The 23,710-nt window shown below is 44.6% G+C and overlaps 2 protein-coding genes and 1 long non-coding RNA gene across 3 annotated transcripts in view; 1 reads left to right on the top strand and 2 right to left on the bottom strand.

Moving 5' to 3' along the window:
- Window positions 1–23,106, bottom strand: part of LOC309365075 (uncharacterized protein) — a 51,182-nt gene extending 28,076 nt beyond the window's left edge. Inside the window, exon 1 of the mRNA XM_081903211.1 lies at window positions 21,992–23,106. Coding sequence (XP_081759337.1) covers window positions 22,155–23,063 — 909 coding nt within the window. The 5' untranslated portion in view covers window positions 23,064–23,106 and the 3' untranslated portion in view covers window positions 21,992–22,154. The remainder of the gene's footprint in view (window positions 1–21,991) is intronic.
- On the bottom strand, window positions 1,706–9,939 carry LOC309365088 (uncharacterized protein). The gene is made up of 2 exons (XM_081903232.1): window positions 9,823–9,939; window positions 1,706–3,081 (listed from the first exon to the last, which is right to left on the bottom strand). Exons 1-2 carry the CDS (start codon window positions 9,851–9,853, stop codon window positions 2,258–2,260), a joined length of 855 nt encoding a protein of 284 aa, XP_081759358.1. The 5' UTR covers window positions 9,854–9,939; the 3' UTR covers window positions 1,706–2,257.
- The window catches only part of LOC309365363, a 109,591-nt gene continuing 104,498 nt past the window's right edge, over window positions 18,618–23,710 (top strand). Inside the window, exon 1 of the long non-coding RNA XR_014166055.1 lies at window positions 18,618–18,977. This is a non-coding gene — a long non-coding RNA (uncharacterized lncRNA). The remainder of the gene's footprint in view (window positions 18,978–23,710) is intronic.

The raw sequence follows: 23,710 nt of genomic DNA, 5'->3' as shown, positions 1-23,710 counted from the left end.
GGATGATAATGAGGGGTGAAAAGAGTTCATGGTATAGATGGAGACTAAATAAGGGTTTATTTGAAAAACACTGAATTACAACATATTCCAATTACGTTAGAGTATCAAAAAATGTTAAAAACATTTGGAAATAGAGGGGAGGATGAAACTATCACTTTTACGAAGGATTTCAACCATAAAGAGAAATGTTTTACCTAAGATACTGTTTTTATTCTAAATGATACCAAGAATAAATAATGCTAGCTTCTTTAACGAATGGCAAAGAGATATTTCATGATTACTCTGGCAGGGGGAAAACACCAAGAATAAAGTATAAAATTTTGGTAGATACTAAAAATAGAGGTGGCTTCGCACTGCTAGATTTTCTACTACGAGGCAGCCTCTTTGTGTTGGTTAAAAGAATGGATATCGTTGGACAACACACTATTGCTGGATTCTCAGTGGAATCTCGGTTGTAGAATGCTTCAGAAGTCGAATGTTTGGGGATTTCAAATGCCAACAACCCAGAAGTGAATGCTATTTTTGAATGCAATTTATAAATAATATTATATACAGTGGTACCTCAGGATAAGTACTTAATTCGTTCCGGAGGTCCATTCTTAATCTGAAACTGTTCTTAACCTGAAGCACCGCTAATGGGGCCTCCTGCTGCTGCTGCTGCACCGCTGGAGCACAATTTCTGCTCTCATCCTGAAGCAAAGTTCTTAACCTGAAGCACTATTTCTGGGTTAGGGGAGTCTTTAACCTGAAGCGTATTGTAATGGTTCTAGGGGTTGCTCATGCGCAAGCCGGTGCCAACACCTGGCTGGGTTGTCTGAGCGAACCTTTTCTGTCCGGACAGCCACTCACCCGTGGCTGTCTCAATGGCTGGCAGAATCCGTCAGTGGGCATTTCTTAAACTTCTTCCAGCAAAGAAGCTCTTTGACGCCTAGTCTCCTCCTACTCTCCCTGCGCAGAAGCCTTCTGCGCAGGGAGGGTGTGGGCAGCGGAGGACCCGTGCTCTCCCCGCTGGTCCCTGGCAATGAGTCATGGGACCGCCTCGCCGCTTCCCCCATCTGCCCCCCTTCTCCACTGGTGCTACGCTGATTCTCTTCCCCAGAAGATGGGCTGCCTCTCCCCATCTCGGGAGGCTCTCTGGAATCCCTCTGGAGCTTGCTCTCTCCCCCCGGCACTGATGGCAGTTCCCTGACACGTATGTAACCTGAAGCATATGTAACCCGAGGTACCACTGTATTAATAAAATTATCTATATATAAAGCAATTGAAACACTTCCCACACTCCTTCCATTCAAACCATTTTAGATTTTTCTGTTTGTGGATTGTAGGGTTTGAACTCTTAAAGCTTTTCCTCCTTGCGAGTCCATTGATGTTTTGTAGGAACATCAGGACTGAATCTCATATACGTAAGTGGTTTTCCCTTTTTGAGTTCGCTGATGTTTGCTAAGGTTTCCACTTCTATTGACGGTCTTTCCACACTCCATACATTTATTTGCTTGTCCCCGAGTGAGTCTGTTGATGTCGTCTAAGTTTCCTGTGTGTGAAATCAGGGTTCCACTCTGAAAGAAACTCTTTCAACTCTCCACACATTTAAATGGTTTCTCCCGTGTGAGTCCGTTGATGTCTTCTAACATTTCCAACATTGGTGAAGCCCTTTCCACACTCCTTACATTTAAATGGTTTCTCCCCTGTGTGAGTTTGATGATGGATACTAAGTGCTGTACCACCAATAAAGCTCTTTCCACATTCCATGCATTTAAATGGTTTCTCCCCTGTGTGAGTCCATTTATGTTTTCTAAGTGTTCCACTGCGATTGAAGCTCTTTCCGCACTCGGTGCATTTAAATGGTTTCTCCCCAGTGTGAGTTTGATAATGGGTCCTCAACTCTCTCCTCTCAATAAAACTCTTTCCACATTCCATGCATTTTAATGGTTTTTCCCCTGTGTGAGTCCACTGATGTCTTCTTACATCACCACTCCGACTGAAGCTCTTTCCACACTCCACACATTTATATGGTTTTTCCCCTGTGTGAATTCGATGGTGGATTCTAAGTGTTTGACGATCAGTGAAGTTCTTACCGCACTCCATGCAATTAAATGGTTTCTCCCCTGTGTGAATCCTTTGATGTCTTCTTACTGCTCCATTAGAAGTGAAGCTCTTTCCACACTCCATACATTCAAATGGTTTTTCCCCTGTGTGTGTCCGTTGATGGATTCTAAGTGTTCCACTACAAGTGAAGCTTTTTCCACAATCCATACATTCAAATGGTTTTTCCCGTGTGAGTTTGATGATGGATACTAAGTGCTGTACCATCAATAAAGCTCTTTCCACATTCCATGCATTTAAATGGTTTCTCCCCTGTGTGAGTCCGTTGATGTTTTCTTAGTGTTTCACTGTGACTGAATCTCTTTCCACAATCCATACATTTATATGGTTTTTCCCCTGTGTGAGTTTGATGATGGATTCTAAGGCTTCGGTTATCAATGAAGCTCCTCCCACACTCCATACATTCAAATGGTTTTTCCCCAGTGTGAGTTTTATGATGAATATTCAGTCTTCTATTCGTACTGAAACTCTTTCCACACTCCAAACATTTAAATGGTTTCTCCCCTGTGTGAATCTGTTGATGGATTCTAAGGCTTCCCCTCTGACTGAAGCTCTTTACACATTCCATGCATTTGAATGGTTTCTCGCCCGTGTGTGTCTGTTGATGTTTTCTAAATGTTCCACTATCTGTGAAGCTCTTTCCACACTCCATACATTTATAAGGTTTTTCCCCTGTGTGGGTTCGTTGATGGTTTCTAAGGTGTCCAATCTGACTGAAGCTCTTTCCACACTCCTTACATTTATATGGTTTCTCCCCCGTGTGAGTGTGTTTATGTATACGAAGGTTTGAACTCCAACCAAAGCTTTTTCCACACTCCATGCATTTAAATGGTTTCTCTCCAGTGTGAGTACGTTGATGTTTTCCAAGTGTTCCACTGTCAGTGAAACTCTTCCCACACTCCATACTTTCAAATTGTTTCTCCTCTCTGCCTTCTCCATTGTCTTCTTTCAACAGGGAGGAGCGGGGGGAAAGGAAACCTAGGAAGAGAACAAAGGAATATTACACACATCAATTAGACCTGCTCTTATTTTGACGTCTCGTACATTCTTTCCCCCCTTCATGGATCACTGCCTTGCCGTGGCGAAGGGGCTTGAATAACTCAGAGAAGCTATGAGCTATGCCGTGCAGGGCCACCCAAGATGGACAGGTCATAGTGGAGAGTTTTGACCAAACGTGATCCACCTGGAGCAGGAACCGGCAAGCCACTCCAGTATCCCTGCCAAGAAAACTCCATGGACAAAGACAACAGGCATATAAAAGATATGACGCTGGAAGATGAGCCCCTCAGGTCGGAAGGCGTCCAACATGCTACTGGGGAAGAGCGGAGGGCAAGTACAAGTAGATCCAGAGCTGATGAAGCGGCTGGGCCAAAGCCGAAAGGACGCTCAGTTGCGGATATGCCTGGAACCGAAAGGAAAGTCCAATGCTGCAAAGAAAAATATTGCATAGGAACCTGGAATGTAAGAACCATGAACCTGGGTAAGTTGGAGGTGGTCAAAAATGAGATGGCAAGAATAAATATTGACATCCTGGGCATCAGTGAACTGAAATGGACGGGAATGGGTGAATTCAGTTCGGATGACCATCATATCTACTACTGTGGGCAAGAAACCCGTAAAAGAAATGGAGTGGCCCTCATAGTCAACAAAAGAGTGGCGAAAGCTGTACTGGGATGCAATCTCGAAAATGATAGAATGATCTCGATACGAATCCAAGGCAGACCTTTTAACATCACAGTAATCCAAGTTTATGCACCAACTACTTGTGCTGAAGAAACTGAAATTGACCAATTCTATGAAGACTTACAAGACCTTATAGAAATGACACCAAAGAAGGATGTTCTTCTCATTATAGGGGATTGGAATGCTAAAGTAGGGAGTCAAGAGATAAAAGGAACAACTGGCAAGTTTGGCCTTGGAGATCAAAACGAAGCAGGGCAAAGGCTAATAGAGTTCTGTCAAGAGAACAAGCTGGTCATCACAAACACGCTTTCCCAACAACACAAGAGACGACTCTACACATGGACATCACCAGATGGGCAGCATCGAAATCAGATTGATTATATTCTCTGCAGCCAAAGATGGAGAAGCTCTATACAGTCAGCAAAAACAAGACCTGGAGCTGACTGTGGCTCAGATCATCAGCTTCTTATAGCAAAATTCAAGCTTAAACTGAAGAAAGTAGGAAAAACCACTGGGCCGGTAAGATACAATCTAAGTCAAATCCCTTATGAATACACAGTGGAAGTGAGGAACAGGTTTAAGGATTTAGATTTGGTGGACAGAATGCCTGAAGAACTATGGATGGAGGCTCGTAACATTATACAGGAGGCAGCAACGAAAACCATCCCAATGAAAAGGAAATGCAAGAAAGCAAAGTGGCTGTCCAATGAGGCCTTACAAATAGCGGGGGAGAGAAGGCAAGCAAAATGCGAGGGAGATGGTGAAAGATACAGGAAATTGAATGCAGATTTCCAAAGAATAGCAAGGAGAGACAAGAAGACCTTCTTAAACGAGCAATGCAAAGAAATAGAGGAAAGCAATAGAATGGGAAGAACCAGAGATCTGTTCAAGAAAATTGGAGATATGAAAGGAACATTTCGTACAAAGATTTCCATAATAAAGGACAAAAGTGGAAAGGACCTAACAGAAGCAGAAGACATCAAGAAGAGGTGGCAAGAATACACAGAGGAATTATACCAGAAAGAAATGGATGTCTCGTATACCCCAGGTAGTGTGGTTGCTGACCTTGAGCCAGACATCCTGGAAAGTGAAGTCAAATGGGCCTTAGAAAGCACTGCAAATAACAAGGCCAGTGGAAGTGATGGTATTCCAGCTGAACTATTTAAAATTTTAAAAGATGATGCTGTTAAGGTGCTACACTCAATATGCCAGCAAGTTTGGAAAACTCAGCAGTGGCCAGAAGATTGGAGAAGATCAGTCTACATCCCAATCCCAAAGAAGGGCAGTGCCAAAGAATGCTCCAACTATCGCACAATTGCACTCATTTCACACGCTAGCAAGGTTATGCTTAAAATTCTACAAGGAAGGCTCAAGCAGTATGTGGACCGAGAACTCCCAGAAGTGCAAGCTGGATTTAGAAGAGGCAGAGGAACCAGAGACCAAATTGCAAACATGCGCTGGATTATGGAGAAAGCTAGAGAGTTCCAGAAAGACATCTACTTCTGCTTCATTGACTATGCAAAAGCCTTTGATTGTGTCGACCACGGCAAACTATGGCAAGTTCTTAAAGAAATGGGAGTGCCAGATCACCTCATCTGTCTCCTGAGAAATCTCTATGTGGGACAAGAAGCTACAGTTAGAACTGGATATGGAACAACTGATTGGTTCAAAATTGGGAAAGGAGTACGACAAGGCTGTATTTTGTCTCCCTGCTTATTTAACTTATATGCAGAATTCATCATGCGAAAGGCTGGGCTGGATGAATCCCTAGCCGGAATTAAGATTGCTGGAAGAAATATCAACAACCTCAGATATGCAGATGACACAACCTTGATGGCAGAAAGTGAGGAGGAATTAAAGAACCTTTTAATGAGGGTGAAAGAGGAGAGCGCAAAATATGGTCTGAAGCTCAACATCAAAAAAACGAAGATCATGGCCACTGGTCCCATCACCTCCTGGCAAATAGAAGGGGAAGAAATGGAGGTAGTGAGAGATTTTACTTTCTTGGGCTCAATGATCACTGCAGATGGTGACAGCAGCCACGAAATTAAAAGACGCCTGCTTCTTGGGAGAAGGGCAATGACAGGCCTAGACAGCATCTTGAGAAGTAGAGATATCACCTTGCCAACAAAGGTTCGTATAGTCAAAGCTATGGTTTTCCCAGTAGTGATGTATGGAAGTGAGAGCTGGACCATAAAGAAGGCTGATCGCCGAAGAATTGATGCTTTTGAATTATGGTGCTGGAGGAGACTCTTGAGAGTCCCATGGACTGCAAGAAGATCAAACCTCTCCATACTGAAGGAAATCAACCCTGAGTGCTCACTGGAAGGACAGATTGTGAAGCTGAGGCTCCAGTACTTTGGCCACCTCATGAGAAGAGAAGATTCCCTGGAGAAGACCCTGATGTTGGGAAAGATGGAGGGCACAAGGAGAAGGGGACGGCAGAGGACGAGATGGTTGGATAGTGTTTTCGAGGTTACCAGCATGAGTTTGACCAAACTGCGGGAGGCAGTGGAGGACAGAGGTGCCTGGCGTTCTCTGGTCCATGGGGTCACGAAGAGTCGGACACGACTAAACGACTAAACAACAACAACAACACATTCTTTCCTGTCCTCCATATGTTCCAAATTTTTTAGCATAGGCAAATGAAATAATGTAAAATAATGGTAATGCATCATCAGCCTTCCATAACACTTAATTATTCTTAATGAATCAGCATTATCTTAGAATATGTTTGAATTGTGGGCTTTACATTTGATAAAAAGTGGTTTCTCACAGGAGCGGGAGCTGCTCTATGTTCCATGAACCTGGCCAATATTCATCAGGGTCCTATGTTCATCATGAAGTTCTTCATCCTCTGCACTATAATCCTCCACCCCTTGGGCCACATTTTGTCTCCTTCGACGTCTATATCTTTATTCATCACCTGCACAGTCCCTTTGGCCTCAGGAGGTGCATAGTGACCATTTTGGGAGACCCATATATAAGTCTAGTGACAAGGCTTGATGCTTGTGGTCGGTTGAAGGAGCACTCAGTTGGAGAATGTTCTTGGGGTTGGACCTCCATCTCTCAGCCTTGCATTATTGAATGGAGAGAGCTGGAGATGCAGAAGGAAAGCAGCTGGAGCCTGACTGCTGGGAAGGCCAGATTGAGACACCCACCCCAATTATGATTTATAATAATTATATGCCGCCATGTCTCGCACCCGCCTCCTGACACTGGCTTATCTCAGCGGAGATTCCCTGTCCAGGCCTCTCTCACTGTTCTTCCTCCTTTGCCGTGGGTGGCCAAGGGCTTCTGGATATTCTAGCTCTGCTCCAACTGGGAATTACTTAGTAAATTGTTATACCTCTCTTCATTTGAAGATCACAAGATAAAAATATGTGTGACACTGAAAAAGGTGAGTGTTAAAGGTGAATAACACTGATTTTGGGGAAGAATAGAAAGAAGATGAAACCCGTGGTGTGTCCACCTGATTGTAATATAATAATAATAATAATAATAATAATAATAATAATAATAATAATATTTCAGTTTCATATTCCCTGGCTGTATTTCTCAGGCATGATTGTGACTCAGAATCTTAGCCACACCTTTTTCTAGATTATCAACTGTATCTCTTTGTAATAGGAGGCAGACATCCCTGGGATTTCATCCAGACATTCCTTTAGTGTGGGCAGCAGCAGCGGAGGAAGGAAGGAATTAACTTTGGGGGCAAACCACTTCCTTCAGAAGGTCTTCCCCAGGGGGCGGCAGGGTTGATAAACTGCTCAGTGGGGGGGACTTCCGGGTTAGCGCCATCGGCAATGAAGGAGCTCCTCTGACTTAGAGGAACCCGCTCCGCGAAAATCGGGTCTTGCCGCCGTGGCGAAGGCGGAGACCCTTCAAAAATCCTAGGCAGAGGAAGCCTGGGAACGTGGGATTCGGCTGACACCAGGAGCGTCCCCCCCCCTACCCGCAGGGAAAGCCCTTTTTGGGGGCTTCGAAACGACGTGGGGTGAGCGGCATGGTGTTTTGAATCGATTGCTATTTTTACGGAGTGAAGCCGCACAGCCGTTGCCGGAGAGCGCTGACTTTTTCTTGTGGACAATTGTATTTCAAACAACAACCCGTGAGTAGAACGGGAAATTAGGTTTTTAAAACAATTTAATTTGGCAAGGAACGGGGGAAGGTCTAAACAGGAAGTCCACCTCCCTCTTCTGTAAATAGACTGAAGCAAAGAGTTTGTTAACTAAGGTCTTGGAAAGTTCTACGTAAAGGATTAAAACTTCACTGATTGAAACTATTACTTACACTCCCTTTGGAAGCAGAGGAAGCCTGCTGGAGAAGGTAAAATTTAGGAACTGAAGCGTCACGTCTCCAAACCCGGGATAGGTCCGCGAGGAGCCCATCGACGGTGAATAGACAGGTTTGACAGCTGTCAAAGTTGACAGCTAGCTGTTAAGATACAAAGAAAGACTTTGTTTCCATTGTCCGTTTCTGTGTTTAAAAAGAAGGAAAGGTAACTGGAATTGTTATTAATTTACTTTTGAGACTTTTGGGACTGTGCTAGAAGGATTGATAGACTGCTTTCCTCTAGAGGGAGTTTTGGGACATTGTCACAAGAATGCAGCTGGGAAATTAGCCTAAAGATAAAAACTCTGAGAAACTAGCTTTGACCTTGGACATTTCAAGGATGTCGGTGGAGAAAAAAGTTACGCTTGTATTGAATAGGACATTTTATCTGTTGGGAAAGTTGCATGAACAGATAGGTTCTCCAAGTTGATGGACGGTTGTAAGCCGATGGAACTGTTGGCAGGGGCCGAGACCGGGGAAGGGAGACGGTGGAAGAAAGTTGAGAGTTTGAGGTGTATATATTGAGAATATTATTATTTATTTATTTTTTAAAAAAAGGAAATTGCTTTTGGTGAGAGATGGAGAAATCGTGGAATGGAATTTTTATGACCCTAGGGGAAATGTCTTAAGAGAATAGGTTTAAATATGTCAGTTTTAATGAGAAATAAGATTAAATAAAGTAAAGGTGGATGGCTAAATGGTGAAAGAGAGAATGGAAAATTACAGCATATTAAGATAAATTATTAGGATAAAAATAAAGATGAAGGATTTGCTGAAATATCTATTTGAACTAGAAAACAAAGAGGGGAGGTGTGAGGAGGTCGAGGAGGCGGGTCATGGAAGGAAAATTGTGTAAAGGTTTAACTTGTTTTTTTCTGTTTTCTGTATGTATTTTCTAATTTTTTTTCCTTTTTGTCTGTTTTTCCTTTTTTATTTTTTGCCTTTTTTCTTGGAAATGTCTTGTTTTTTGTATTGTGTTTTCTGTTGTTGTTTTTGTTTTTGTTTTAAAACCTGAATAAATATTATTTTTTTAAAAAAAAAATAAGATAAACTGCTCAGTGGGGATACCTTGGCTTTATAGTGTTAGGGTCTGGATACCAATCATAATCCCTAGGAAATTTGTCCAAAACCCTTAAGATCCAGTTCCACCAACTCCCACGTAACACTGAGCCATTAGAGGAACCTTCTATACTGAGTTGAGGCACCTCTGGCCCTCCAGATGTGGTTGGACTCAAAGTGCCACCTGCCCAAGCAAGGATGGCCCATGGCCAGGGAGGATGGGAGTCTTATCTGGGGGGACACACTTTCTCCCCAGGGATTCCTGCCAGGGGGTTCAAGTCCCAACCCCCCCGGGGGGCTCCCATTTCTATTGCCTCAAAGGCGCCCAAAGGGGGGGCAGGGGAGCTGAGCATCTCTTGACAGCTGAGCATCTCCTTGCACTGCAAAGGAGCTCTTGCAATGCAAACCCTGTCGGTGCTCCCTCTGCAGGAAGCCCTGCCTGCCCCCCCACCGCATTTCCCATAGTAAAAGGCAGGAAGGCTGATCTCGGGGAGGGGCGTGCAATGCAATCCCTGCGAAAGGAGGGGCCCCGATCTTCAACCGGATTGCATGCATCGGGGCCTCTGTTGTTTGGGGGGGGGTCTCTGCCCCCTTCCCTTCCCCTCCCCGCCCTTCGCCCCCTTCCCCGCCCTACAGCTCTACCTCTTTGTCCTCTCTGTCCCTCCGCTTCCATCGCTCGCTCTGCTATTCCGATTTCCTTTCTCTGGGGGTCTCCAAGGAGGCGCCCCCTCGGGGGGAGGGGCTCCTTTCTCCTAAACCAGCCCCTCCCCCGCTCGCCGGATCCCCAGAAGTTAGGGGGAGGGATCCCCCACTTTCCTTTCTCCCCCCGCCCCAAATCCTGCCCCCCCTTCCCAGCTGCCCTGTTTGCAGATTCAGGGGGAGGAAAAGCGCCTCCTTCTCCCCCCCCCCATATATAAATATATTTCGCCCCTCTTTTCCCTCCTCCTTCCTCTTCCGGGAAGGTGGATCAGGCCCCTCCCCTCCCCCCTTGGCCCCTCCCCCTCCACACCTCCCTGCCTCTCTAGGAAGCAGAGCTCACTGACGGGGGGGGGGGCAGGAATGAGTGGCCCCTCCCTCCCAGAAGACACAAATTCTCCTCCTTCCAAACCAGCTCCGTTTTCCTGTTTCTCCTGATAAAGTCCCGGGTTCGATCGGAGGCGGAGCAAGATGGCGTCGTTAGTGGTAGCTCTATTTTGTGCTCCGCGTTGATAATATAGATTTATCAGTATTTATCAGTATTTTTTAGCACTTTTAAAGCTTTTTTTCTAACTGAGCTTAGTAGTTTTAAACTATTATCTTTTTTTATTAACTGCCAAAGGCCTATTTTTATCCAAAAGAGGTTCGGCAAGCCGCCCTATCTTCACGAAGCTGGTAATTAGCAGACGGGGGAGCCAGCTACTCCTCTGGAAGGACGCCGAGCTTTTTATCTATAAAAAAAAAAAAAAGATAAAAAGGAAGGAACTGAAGCAGCTACAACCCCAAGAAACACAAGGCAAGTTCAACTCGATAATTACTCCAAGGGACTTTTGTTTTTTTTTGTTATACTGCCTAGCTACTTTACTGGTAACGCCGTGAGGCTGTTGAATGAGAGAGAAAGACCTAGTTGAACATTAAAAGAAACAAGTTACAGTATGAAAGCCTAGGACCAGTAATATTTTCTAACATTTTAAATGACTGATACCTCACAAGCCCCGATGTAAATTGTTGAAGAAACTAACAAGTTGGAGAGGTTGGAGAGGTTTAGGAGGCAACTTCCACAAATCGGCATTTCTGCTATTGTTTACTCCAGCTTAGAACAAAAGATAAGTCGCCGTTAAGCAAGCACCCCCTACCATATATCCATATATATCCATATACCCACTATGGTCCTCACCAGGAAAAAATACAAGGACCAAGGAATCTTGCCTAATTCACCACAGAGCCCGATGGAGCGCCGAAGGAGACAAAGTAAAATTACCAGCTACTTTCCTCAAAAAGACTCGAGTAAGAGAACTCAGAAAGAGAGTATTCTAGATGTAGCTATGCCTTTGCCACGCACAGTGTTGGATTGGTCAACACAGCTAAAGGACTTGCAAACAAACATCAAGAGGACAAACCATCCAACAAATTTGGCCCAAGAACTTGCCATAGCAGAGAATGCTACAAAGGCTAATACAGCCAACACACCTGATGCTAATCCTCATTTGTCACCGCTGGAACTTGGAAGTAACCTTTCAACCCATTGGTTGAAAGCCAATGACAGCGGAACAGAAATGCGGGGTGATTATCTTCAGGAGCAGATATACCAGATCTCTACGGACCTCCTTAACGTCAAAAAAATTTTAGCGATAACAAACGGGCTTCTCCTGACCCTAGTGGATAATTTCAAACAACATGTGAGCGCTTCAGTCCAGAATACAAATACCCTAGCCAGTCCGGATCCACCACTCCCCAGCAAACCCCGGAGGAAAAAAAAAGCTGAGCCTAAGATGAAGAAAAGCAAAAATATGAAAAATCTAAGGCGGCTTAAGACAACTCACCATACCTGTAAAAAATATTGGCAGAAGCTCTTTAACCTTCTTCCATCCCTTTCTACAAGTGGAACAAACAAATCCAACTCGAGTGCCATCAAAGAGACACGTAAAGTAGATACACCCATAAAAGAATCTAAACCAAGCTTTGAAGAATTAACACCGAGCTGGGACAAAGGAACTAATCCATCTACAGTTATACCGCCCCAGAGTCCTCTTATGGCCAGCACAGAATCTGTAGACAGAGGTGAGTTGGCGTCCCAAACTATTGAGGGGAACCACCCCTCTCAAGCTCGACAGATGTTGTGCCCCAAAAGAGAATGGAGTTTAGTCCTAATCCCACAAAAGCTTGTCTTTGCTAATTATCCTAAACCGCCTAGATTTTATGCAGGGTCGGACCGTATAGACCACTTTTTGTCCATTATAAGTGGCATTTTACCGGGGGTAGTAAAAGCATCTGACATAGCCGCTATAGAGTATCTACATCAAGATGATTGCTCGGTACGAGCATTGATTACCTTTTTAGATCATAATCTGGCCAGCCTTATTTTTAGAGCTAAAAACCTATTCAAAAAAGAAAGAATAGTCCTATTAAGAATATTTGAAAATAGAGCACCTTTAACCTCTCTGATGGGGCCCAAGGGCATAGGAATGGAAGTCCACAAAAGGAAAAAAACCAACCACCAAAACCATCAAAATAGAAAGCATAAGTTCCAGCAGGATCATCTCCATCAAACAGTACCAAATGAAAAAAAGGAAGCTCCACATCCAACTGGCGTCTGGCCTCGCACGTGTGATAGTGAGGACTCCGTTTTGGAGGAAGAACTCTCGCTGATAAAGCGATTCTGGTCACTGCATTCTCCAGCTCAAACTGAGATTCTGAAAAGACTTGATTTACTTCGAAGCAGACTAGAAAAAAAGGATGACCAAGGTGAGACAATGAAGGACCCTCATGTGCAGCCCATATCTCCCAAGTGTCTAGTCGATAAGAAGACAGTGGGAGGCACCTTTAAATGTGTAGACGTGGAATTACAATCTGAGCCCCCTGTGAAGTACAATAAAGTAAGACCAAATCAAGGTGTGAAATCTCAAAGCTCCTGGCACAGCTATCTTAAATTGTCTCCGAACGAATTAGCTTCCCCCCCAACTCCAAAATCTAGCCCCAAATCACCAAGAAGAGAGGACCACTACACTCTCTCCAAGCAGTCATCCTCGAAAAGAGCCAATGGGTGTGTTTTTTTAGACACCAAAGAATTGCTGGACGTGGTGGTGACATAGATCCAGCTCCCCGAAGGGCCCGGGGCCTAAAAGTGCTGTCTTGGAATATCGCGGGTTGGCACGCCAAGAAAAACAACCAACAATTTTTGTGCTACCTTAAGCAATTTGACATCATCTTCTTTCAGGAGACATGGCAGAATGACCCTATATTTCTCAATGGGTATAACTGCCACTACCTGCCTGCCTCTCCATCTCTAAGGGGCGGCAGATCTAGTGGTGGCCTAGCTTGCTTCATTTCCACGGAGCTGGCGCATTCTCTAACAGCCCTACCCAGCTGCAATTCTTTAGCAACAGCCGCTCTACTTAGCTTCAAGAGAACTACTCTTTTGCTGGTCAATGTTTATATTCCCCCAGGCCAAAAAAAAACCGTGGTCAAGGCTACATGGGCTGAGCTAGAGGCGTTTTTAGAGCCTCTCGAATCTACTTACCCGTCTGCCCTGACTATTGTGTGTGGAGACTTTAACGCTCGTATAGGAACAGATGACAACAGTCTATACACTCACTTCAACCTATTTATGGACCCTGAAGAACAGGCGGATATTGGTGCGACACGACTGTCCAAAGATAGCAGAAGTAATTTTTCAGGTCTCTGCTTAGTGCAGGCTGCCAGACGGAGGGAACTGCTGATATTAAACGGCAACATAGAGGGGGATTGCCCCGGGGAATATACCCATTTTTCCAAGGCTGGGGGAAGCGTTATAGATTATATTCTAATCTCAAGATTTGCTCACAGCCTTGTAAGGAAGTTTCAAGTGGGCCACAATACTCTGAGTGATCACCTACCTCTAATTTTAGAGCTTGCAGGTCGGCCTTTTGACTATTCTATTGCCGAGCCACAATATATACCTTCTGTAAATTTGGGTATACCTGCTCCCAAAAGACTCAAATGGTCCCCAATACTGAATGAAAATCTAACCCTCCTTCTTCAGTCAGTGGAGTTAAAGCTTATCCGCTCCGCTATTGTGTCAGGCAATTCAGTAGATGCGATTATGGAACACTTTAAATTACTTTTGGAAAGATTGAAATCCCATTTAACAACAGTGATACATAGCGCCGCTACAAAGAGGGCAAAGGACGGAGCTAGCTGGTTTGACCTGGAGTGCAGGCAAACAAGGAGACAAATGAGAACAGCCTACCAGAGATATAGGAAATCAGGGACTGCCCCCCTACTTAATGCTTATATTTATCTGAGACGGTCTTACAAACAATTACTAAGGAGAAAGAAACTGGAAGCTGAAAGAGCCGCATGGCACAGTTTGGTTAAGGCATCGCACGAGAAAGATACTACTTGCTTTTGGCGAACCATATCTGGTCTACTGGATCAGGAGCGTACTAATTCCATCTGTACAGTGGAACCAATGGAGTGGTTGCGCCATTTTCAATCTTTGTTCTATGACCAGGAAGCCCAACATTACAAACTATGCATTCAATTGGAGGACCTACCTCATTGGCCACCAGTAACTGTAAAGGAAGTTGAGAACTTAATCGCACAATTAAAGAACAACAAGGCCCCAGGGAATGATTACATCCCTGCCGAACTTCTGAAGTCCAACATTGGCTGGTGGGCCCCCCTGCTGGCGTCTTTATTTTCTTGGATCGACTCAACGGGTTTACTCCCAGATGGTTGGACTGAGGCAATAGTCATTCCAATCTATAAAAAAGGACCTATGCCAGACCCGGCGAGCTATAGACCAATCAGCCTTCTGCCTATACCCAGCAAACTATATGCCAAACACCTTTATATTAAGCTAACTAGCTGGCTGGAAACTGAAGCTATCCTAGCGGAAGAGCAAGCGGGCTTTAGACAAGGCAGATCCACCATAGACCATTGCTTCACCCTAGCCTATTTAATTGACAAATATGCCAAAAAATCCCGTGGGGTGCTATATGCAGCCTTTATCGATCTAAAGGCTGCTTTCGATTCAATTCCACGTGCAAGACTCTGGGATAAATTGAGCACATCAAGTATAGACAAAAGACTATTATTTCTGATCAGCTGTTTATATAAAGACACGGTGCTGCATGTAAGAACTTCGTTAAATGGCCATCTTATAGGACCAGTTCCTGTCAGCAAGGGGGTCAAGCAAGGTTGCATCCTGGCCCCAGTTCTATTCAACTTTTACATCAACGATATGGTTAACTGTTTGTCATCTCCGGACTTCCACGCCCCCAAACTGGCTGACAAATCAATATCAGTACTTTTGTATGCTGATGATGCGATACTCCTATCTCGAACAAGAATAGGCTTAAATAGGCTCATAGGTGAATTTTCAGCATACTGCAGGAGAGAGCAACTGGCAATAAACTACCAGAAAACCAAAATTATGGTTTTTGCAAGGAAACACAGACAGTACAGCTGGAGGATGGATAACCAGACAATTGAACAGGTTAAAGCCTTCAAATATCTGGGCATCGTTTTCCAGTTGACCGGGTCCTGGGATGTCCATCAAAAATGTGCCAAAGAAAAAGCAGCTCAAAGTATTAAGATGCTGTCCCGCTTCTTTTACACGAAGGGGGGCAGATACATCCCAGCAGCCCTTGAAGTTTTTCAAGCAAAACCTCTGGCGCAGTTACTGTATGGGGCACAAATCTGGACGGGGAACCACTGCTCCAGTCTTGAAACTGTTCAGTCTAAATTCCTAAGGCAGATATTCGGCGTCCCCTCCTGTGTTCCAAACGCAGCATTACGACTCGAGGCCTGCCTTCCATCTGTAGAAACTCAGACCTGGCAAAGAACATTCAACTATTGGCTTCGTCTTAATCTAAATCCACCTGGTCTACTGCCTCTAGTAATGCAAGACACTCACAAAAGCAAGTGGTTCAAAACTGTGCATCAAAAACTCCTTACATGCGGTCTGCATTCACAGTCCCTACTATCAATGGGCCTCATTAAAGCAAAGAGTCTAATAGGCCAGCGCCTGAAAGACATTGAACGGCAAAACAATCTGACTATCTTAAAGAAACTGTGCCCATGGTATACCTACTTTCCCCCTTCTCATTTTGACTCCCCAGCTTCATATTTGTTTAAATTAACCATCCCAAAATACAGACAAGCCTTTACATTGGCTAAATGGGATGTTCTTCCTTCTGCCGTACTTGAAGGTCGTTACCAAAAGACTCCATTTGAAAAACGACTCTGCCCATGTGGAGACGGTAACACGAAAACAGTGTCCCACGTCCTCCTATCCTGCCCCATTTATAAAGACCTAAGGAATGAGATTATTACTCCACTCATTCTCTCCAACCCCGGCCGTTCACCAGACATTACACTGTATTTTCTCTTATCTGATACGGATAGTCAGATAACAGAGAAGGTCGCGAGGTACATCGAGAGAGCTGTGAAATTGAGGGCCACCATCTGAGTGACAGACTTGTTCATCTGACGGACCTCCTTTTGCTTGTTCGTTTCTTCCTTTTATTTTTATTTTTATTTTTATTTCTAATTCTTGTATAGCTGTGGCCTGTTGGCTTTGCTAATAAAGTTTTGATTTCTTCCTTCCCGGGTTCGATCCCCGGAGGCGGCAGGGAAGGAGACCCCCCCCCCCACCTGGGAAAAAGCCCTCCGGGGCAGGAAGGGGACATGCCCCCTTTTAATCCCTTGCCGGGAGAGGGGGGTCCGGTCAGTCTCACCCCCATTTCCCGACGGGGGGGGGGGAGGCAGGGGGTCCCCGTTACAACAGCCCCGCAAAGAAGACCGGAGTTGCTACACACTTTTGGGACTTAGAGAGTAACTTAAAAGTAAAGGGACCCCTGACCGTTAGGTCCAGTCATGGCCGACTCTGGGGTTGCAACGCTCATCTCTCTTTACTAGCCTAGGGAGCTGGCGTTTGTCCGCAGACAGTTTTTCTGGGTCATGTGGCCAGCATGACTAAGCCGTTTCTGGCGAACCAGAGCAGCGCACAGAAACGCCATTTACCTTCCGCTGGAGTGGTACCTATTTATCTACTTGCACTTTGACGTGTGGTGCATATCTCCGCCTTCAGACAGAGGGAACCAGGCAGCTTTCTGGGTCGTGGGCCCAACTTTTCATGAGCTGATATTAAATCCCAAAAGAACTACAGCTGCTTGTTACAAAGGGAGGGGGCCAATTCCAGTAGGTTTAACCTGTTGATGACGGTTAATGACTGCAATTGGTATTACAGGAAAAAGCAAGGGGTGAAATGGCTAAAACAGCTTTATCATGTATAATGAGATAAGAATCCAATGTCTCTGTTCAGACCAGGTCTCTCCGTGGTTTTAGGTTTGGTAATAAGTTGCAATTCAGCAACTTTTCTTTCCAGTCTATTTCTGAAATTCCTTTGTAATAAGACAGCTACTTTGAGATCTTGTATAGAATGTCCTGGGAGATTGAAGTGTTCTACTGGTTTCTCTGTCTTGTGATTCCTGGTGTCAGATTTATGTCCCTTTCTGAAATACACTGAGACTATCTTATAAGATTATAACACACAAGTTCTAACTAAATCCTAATATTTGCAATACCTAAACATTGAGCACCACAGACCTATAATCATCATCATCATCATCATCATCATCTCAGTGTCTGGGCTAAATGATGGGGGCAGAGGCATAGAAAGGTCAGGTGGTACCCAGTGCAGAAAATTTCTTGTAACCCCCCCCCCACACACATATTGATTTATTTTTATCCCCCTCCCCCACAAAAATGGTTTTACGTTATTTCATATTTTCTTACAAAGGAATGTGGATTATGGGTCTCAGGTAACAAGTAGGCGACTATGGACAGATACTTGTGTTATTTTATTTTATTTATATTTATTCTTTATTTATTTAATAAAATTTATTTTTAAAAACCTGCCAAGTTGATTTAAAAAAACACAACAAAAACAGCAGAGCAGTAAAATCAAGAAGAATTAACAATCCTACTTTAAAACATTCAAAAGCTAAAATATTAAGATTAAAATTACTTCAACTTCCTAAGCACCTAGGTATACTTGCCTAAAGAAGAATGCTTTTAGCAGGTGCCCGAAAAGAGTCTAGCAAAGGCACGTTTCTTTGTTGCAAGAGGCGGGGAGTTCCAAAGGGGAGGTGCTGCCACACTAAACAATGCAGTACAGATATTATGTGGGACCTGGAGCAGTGCTTGAAACTACTGAAGGGGAGGTTTTATTTACGGTGATTTCACCATGCAGATTTGTGATTTCATGGGGCAGATTTGTCAGGCATGCGCAAGAACAGCTTGAAGACTTTACACAGAGAGGAACCCCACAGGGGTTTCCCCACATGTAAAGTAACAGGCAGGGAGCCAGCTCAGATAGAGAAAAAGACATTGTGGGTGGACAGGACACAAGAGTACCAAAGTCGGCCCATTTTAGCCTTTTTGGGATGGTGGGACACCCAACCCAGCTGGCCAATCAGCTGCGAGCAGGGGCGGGGAGAATCTACTTGGCCTAGCCTCCTTTCCTTCATATAGGCGAACTTTCCGGAACCCGGAAAGCCCAGCAGAGGATAGGGCAGTAGGGTGGTTCATGAAAAAACTTTTTTTAAAAAAGATGCCTGCTCCAAAGGTCTTAACTTATTACACTAGGGATTATATGGCTATATACGTGTTATGGGAAAAATTGGGGTTTGGTTTTGACAGCTCCCCAACTCCTTCCAGGTGAAAAGAACAATTCTTGGGGTGCACTACCTTAAAGCGCTTTCCAACTTTGCTGGAGTCTAGCCCTGCGGACGCTGAATTAATCAGAAAACGCGAGATGGCAGGCAAGCAATGAGGAAGCAAATCAGTGGCCAGAAGGCCTGATCATTTATTTGTTGCAACAAAGGTCTAGATCTCTAAGAAGAGCAAAAAGAAAATGCCCAGAAGATGACATGAGTTTTTAATAGTTCCCACAACACATTTCTCAGTGGGTCATCAAAACATCACAGGTATGTCCCGGAAGAGGAGTGGTGTTGGGCAGAAATCTGTGATCCAGACATGCCCATGTCAATCACACCTTGTTTCAACATCCATCTAACACAAGGAAAAGAAAATATCCCCCCATCATCACGGAGGTCCACTTCCCTCACATTTACAAGGTACCAGGCAGAGGGCCTTCTTGGTAGTGGCACCCTCCCTGTGGAACACACGCCCCCATCAGATGTCAAAGAGATGTCTTTTGGAAGACCTCTGAAGGCAGCCCTGTTCAGGAGCAGGGCGGAGATCTCTCAGAAGTGGAGGCTTTGCGCTGAGAGATCCCTGCCTCCACTCCTCCTTGCACACAAGGAGGAGCGGGAGAGGGCAGCCCCACTGAGGAGTGGCTGGCTGCCTTCAAGTGGTGCAGGGGCTCTCAGATGCAGCTTCCGGGCTGCCTCCACCTTCCCCAACCCCAGCAACTATTCCGCCTGGCTGCCTTCACGGGGTTGCAGGGGATCTGAGGCGGAGGGGGGGGGCTCCTTTAAAATTCTCCCTTGAGGGGAGTGCACAGCCTCAAAGCCCTCAACGGAAAGGGTGACGGAGCCTGTCCCTCCCCAGCTCAGCAGCCCCCATCCAGCTCCTCTTCCCGAGCAAGCAGCAAGGCTGCCTAGCGGAGCAGCCCGATCCCATTCCTACTTGCCGCCCGGCCCGCCTTCCCTCACAAGGAAAACAGAGGTATGGCACTCAAAACGGAAGTTATACTCAGAACAGAACATGTTCGGCTTCCGGAAAATAGTTACAAATTGGAACACTCGTTTCTGGGTTTGAAGAGTTCAGGTTCCAAGTAGTTTGGGAACTAAGGTGTTTGAAAACTGAGGTACCACTGTATTTATTTTCCCCAATTACAACTGTATTTATCCCCTCCCCCAGCGGTGAAAATGAGAGTACTGTAGGGAATCAGATGGGATTACCATGAGGAATTATAAAATATACATCAAGCCATCGTGTCCACGATGAAGACATTGTGTTGACTGGGTTTGATATATTGACGATAATTTCTGATTAAATCCCATAAGATTCTACATTCATGCCCTTTTCCCTCTGCTGCCCATTTCTCTCTTGCCTGAAAACTCAAGTACACAGCCCAGTTGCTTCTTGCTTCGCCAGGCAGGCCTCCTGGGCCATAAAGAGAGTGGGCAAGCTTCTTTGAAGTAGGTGTCTATATGGTAATCTTAGGATGTTAATCTTAGGGCCAGGAAACAGATCTCACATGAAGGGGATAATGATCCGCTGTCCTCCTGGCCACCCTCCTTTTTATGACCTGCGGGGTTGCCAGATGCTCTTCTTTGTAGTTCTGTTCTTTGTTTACCCCAGAAATATTTGTGCTTAATTAGTTTTAGTAGTTTAACTTTCTCCCCACCTGGGTTTCTTGAAATGCTCAGAAGAAATCTGATTAGTTCTTGGGAACACTCTGTAAAAAGTTCTTTTGTGAATAAAATGGCCTGGGCCGGGGGCTTTGGGAATCGGACAAGCACAGAGAGACACGATTATACGCACCCTCCCCAGAGTCTTGCTGGTCCAAGTCTCTGTGTATATTCTTTTTAATCAGAGTTGAATCCTTCCTTTACTTTGCGAACGGAACAAGTACCACCTAAGCATTTTTTTTAAAGAAAAAAAGCACTGAGTTATACTATAACATTACAGATCAATGGAAACACAATTTAATGAAGAATGTAAGGCAATAACTTTTATGAAGGATTATTTATTACAACAGTAGCCATAAAGAAGAAATGTGAAACAAACAGAAAAAAAAATATACAGGTAGAATTGCCGCGTTATAGTAATAATAATAATTTAGTATTTATACCCTGCCCATCTGGCTGGGCCACTCTGGGCGGCTTCCAACAAAGTATTACATTACAATAATGCATAAAACATTAAAAGCTTCCCTAAACAGGGCTGTTTTCAGATGTCTTCTAAAAGTCTGGTGGTAGTTGTTCTCTTTGACATCTGGTGGGTGTTCCACAGGGCGGGAGCCACCACCAAGAAGGCCCTCTGCCTTGTTCCCTGTAACTTGGCTTCTTGCAGTGAGGGAACCGCCAGAAGGCCCTTGGCGCTGGACCTTGGTGTCTGGACAGAACGATGAGGGTGGAGACGCTCCTTCAGGTATACTGGACCGAAGCCGTTTAGGGCTTTAAAGTTCAGCACCAACGCTTTGAATTGTGCTCGGAAACGTACTGGGAGCCAATGTAGGCCTTTCAACACCGATGTTCTGTGGCCTTGGCGGCCACTACCAGTCACCAGTACAGCTGCCGCATTCTGCATTAGTTGTAGTTTCTGGGTCACCTTCAAAGGTAGCCCCACACAGAGTGCATTGCAATAGTTGGCACTTTGTGATGAAAAAGTGGGTTTTGTGTTGCAGTTTGGGTACTCGGTCTGGAAAAGGTTTGCCATCACTGCCCTCAGATCATGTCCAGTCGCAAAGGTGGACGAAGGTTTTCCACCCTCAGGCCAAGAGTGGCTCCTGCCTTGGGGCAGCTGGTGGATTTGGAGGAAGCTGACCCTTAGCACTCTGGGTTGGGGACCTGCCTGAACCTCCTTCCCCATTATACTCATCCTTACGGTTTCCTTGTGGGGATAGCATTCTACACAGACTTGTGTCACCATGGTTCCCGCCCCCCAGCACATTGCTTTGAGATGCTCTGGTACGGCCCCTTCTTCACTGTGCCCCCTTCCCTCCTCATGCAAGACCACCAGTCTCAGCTCCACTTTGAGCAGCTCTCCATTCCCAGATACAAGCATTTCCAACTCCCTCCACCAAACACAAACACCAGCTCACTCTCAGTCCACCCTCATTCAGCAGCAACACGACTGATTCATATTAAATATTATATTATGCTTACTATTGTGAAATGTGACCTTCATTACTTTAAATAAATGCCCAGACCACATTACATACAAACAACAGAAGCTCACATACGCTGCATGCAATTAAGACTGATTTCCTGTTATTGATGTCAAAGAAAGTGTCGACTCGGAGAGAAAAAGGTTCCACAGTCTAAAAAGTGTTGCATAATAACCAAATCAGGATCCACACTCCTTTTATTCAAACCCTTTCTCTTCTTTGAGTTAATTGATAGCATGTAGGTGTTTCCATTCTTACAGCTCTTACCCCTCGGAGTCTTTTGATGGTTTGTAAGACTTCCACTACAACTGAACCTCTGTCCATTTCCCTAGGACTTATATGGTTTCTCACCTGTATGAGTTTGTTGATGTTTTGTAAGAATTCCACTTGTACTGAAGCTCCTTCCACACTCCATGCATTGAAATGGTTTCTACCCTGTGTGAGTTTGTTGATGTTTTCTAAGATGTCCACTATCAGTGAAGCTCTTTCCACACTCCATGCATTGAAATGGTTTCTCCCCTGTGTGACTCCGTTGATGAATTCTAAGGTTTCCACTCTGACTGAAGCTCTTTCCACACTCCATGCATTTATATGATTTCTCCCCTGTGTGAGTCCGTTGATGAATTCTAAGGTGTCCACTTCTATTGAAGCTCTTTCCACACTCCATGCATTGAAATGGTTTCTCCCCTGTGTGAGTCCGTTGATGAATTCTAAGTTTTCTACTCTCAGTGAAGCTCTTTCCACAGTCCATGCATTTAAATGATTTCTCCCCTGTGTGACTCCGTTGATGAATTCTAAGGTTTCCACTCTGACTGAAGCTCTTTCCACACTCCATGCATTTAAATGATTTCTCCCCTGTGTGACTCCGTTGATGAATTCTAAGGTGTCCACTCTGACTGAAGCTCTTTCCACACTCCATGCATTTAAATGGTTTCTCCCCAGTGTGACTCCGTTTATGAATTCTAAGGTCTCCACTCTGACTGAAGCTCTTTCCACACTCCATGCATTTAAATGGTTTCTCCCCTGTGTGACTCCGTTGATGAATTCTAAGGTGTCCACTCTGACTGAAGCTCTTTCCACACTCCATGCATTTAAATGGTTTCTCCCCCGTGTGAGTCCGTTGATGAATTCTAAGGTCTCCACTCTGACTGAAGCTCTTTCCACACTCCATACATTCAAATGGTTTCTCCCCTGTGTGAGTCCGTTGATGTATTCTAAGGTGTCCACTCCCACTGAAGCTCGTTCCACACTCCATGCATTCAAATGGTTTCTCCCCAGTGTGACTCCGTTGATGAATTTTATGGTGTCCATTCCCACTGAAGCTCTTTCCACACTCCATACATTTGAAAGGTTTCTCCCCAGTGTGAGTCCGGAGATGAATTCTAAGGTGTCCACTCTGACTGAAGCTCCTTCCACACTCCATGCATTTAAATGGTTTCTCCCCAGTGTGAGTCCGTAGATGAATTCTAAGTTTTCCACTGTCAGTGAAGCTCTTTCCACACTCCATACTTTCAAATTGTTTATGTTCTCTCTTTTCACACTCCATGTATTTAAATGGTTTCTTCGTTAGTTCCATTGGACATGGCCCACCAGAATTCTGACTGCCTTCTCAATTGTCTTCTTTTGATGGGGTGGGGAGAAAATCCTATTTGTTTTCTAGGAAGAGAACAAAGTACTATTACAATTAGCACCTGCTCTTATTTTAACCTCTTTTACAATCTCTCCTGTCCTCCATATGTTCCAAATTTTTAGGAAAGGCAAATGAAATAATGTAAAATAATGGTCATGCATCATCAGCCTTTTATAACCCTTAATTAAGCATTAATGAAGCAGTATTATCTTAGAATACGGTTGAACTGTGGGCTTTACGTTTGATAAAAAGTTGTTTCTCACAGGAAAGGGAGCTGCTCTATGTTCCATGAACCTGGCCAATATTAATCAGGATCCTAAATTCATCATGAAGTTCTTCATCCGCTGCACTATAAT

The sequence above is a fragment of the Podarcis melisellensis genome (genome assembly GCF_964234715.1).
Source record: "Podarcis melisellensis genome assembly, chromosome: 2".
Taxonomy (NCBI): domain Eukaryota; kingdom Metazoa; phylum Chordata; class Lepidosauria; order Squamata; family Lacertidae; genus Podarcis; species Podarcis melisellensis.
This window is presented reverse-complemented; position numbering and strand designations above follow the sequence as displayed.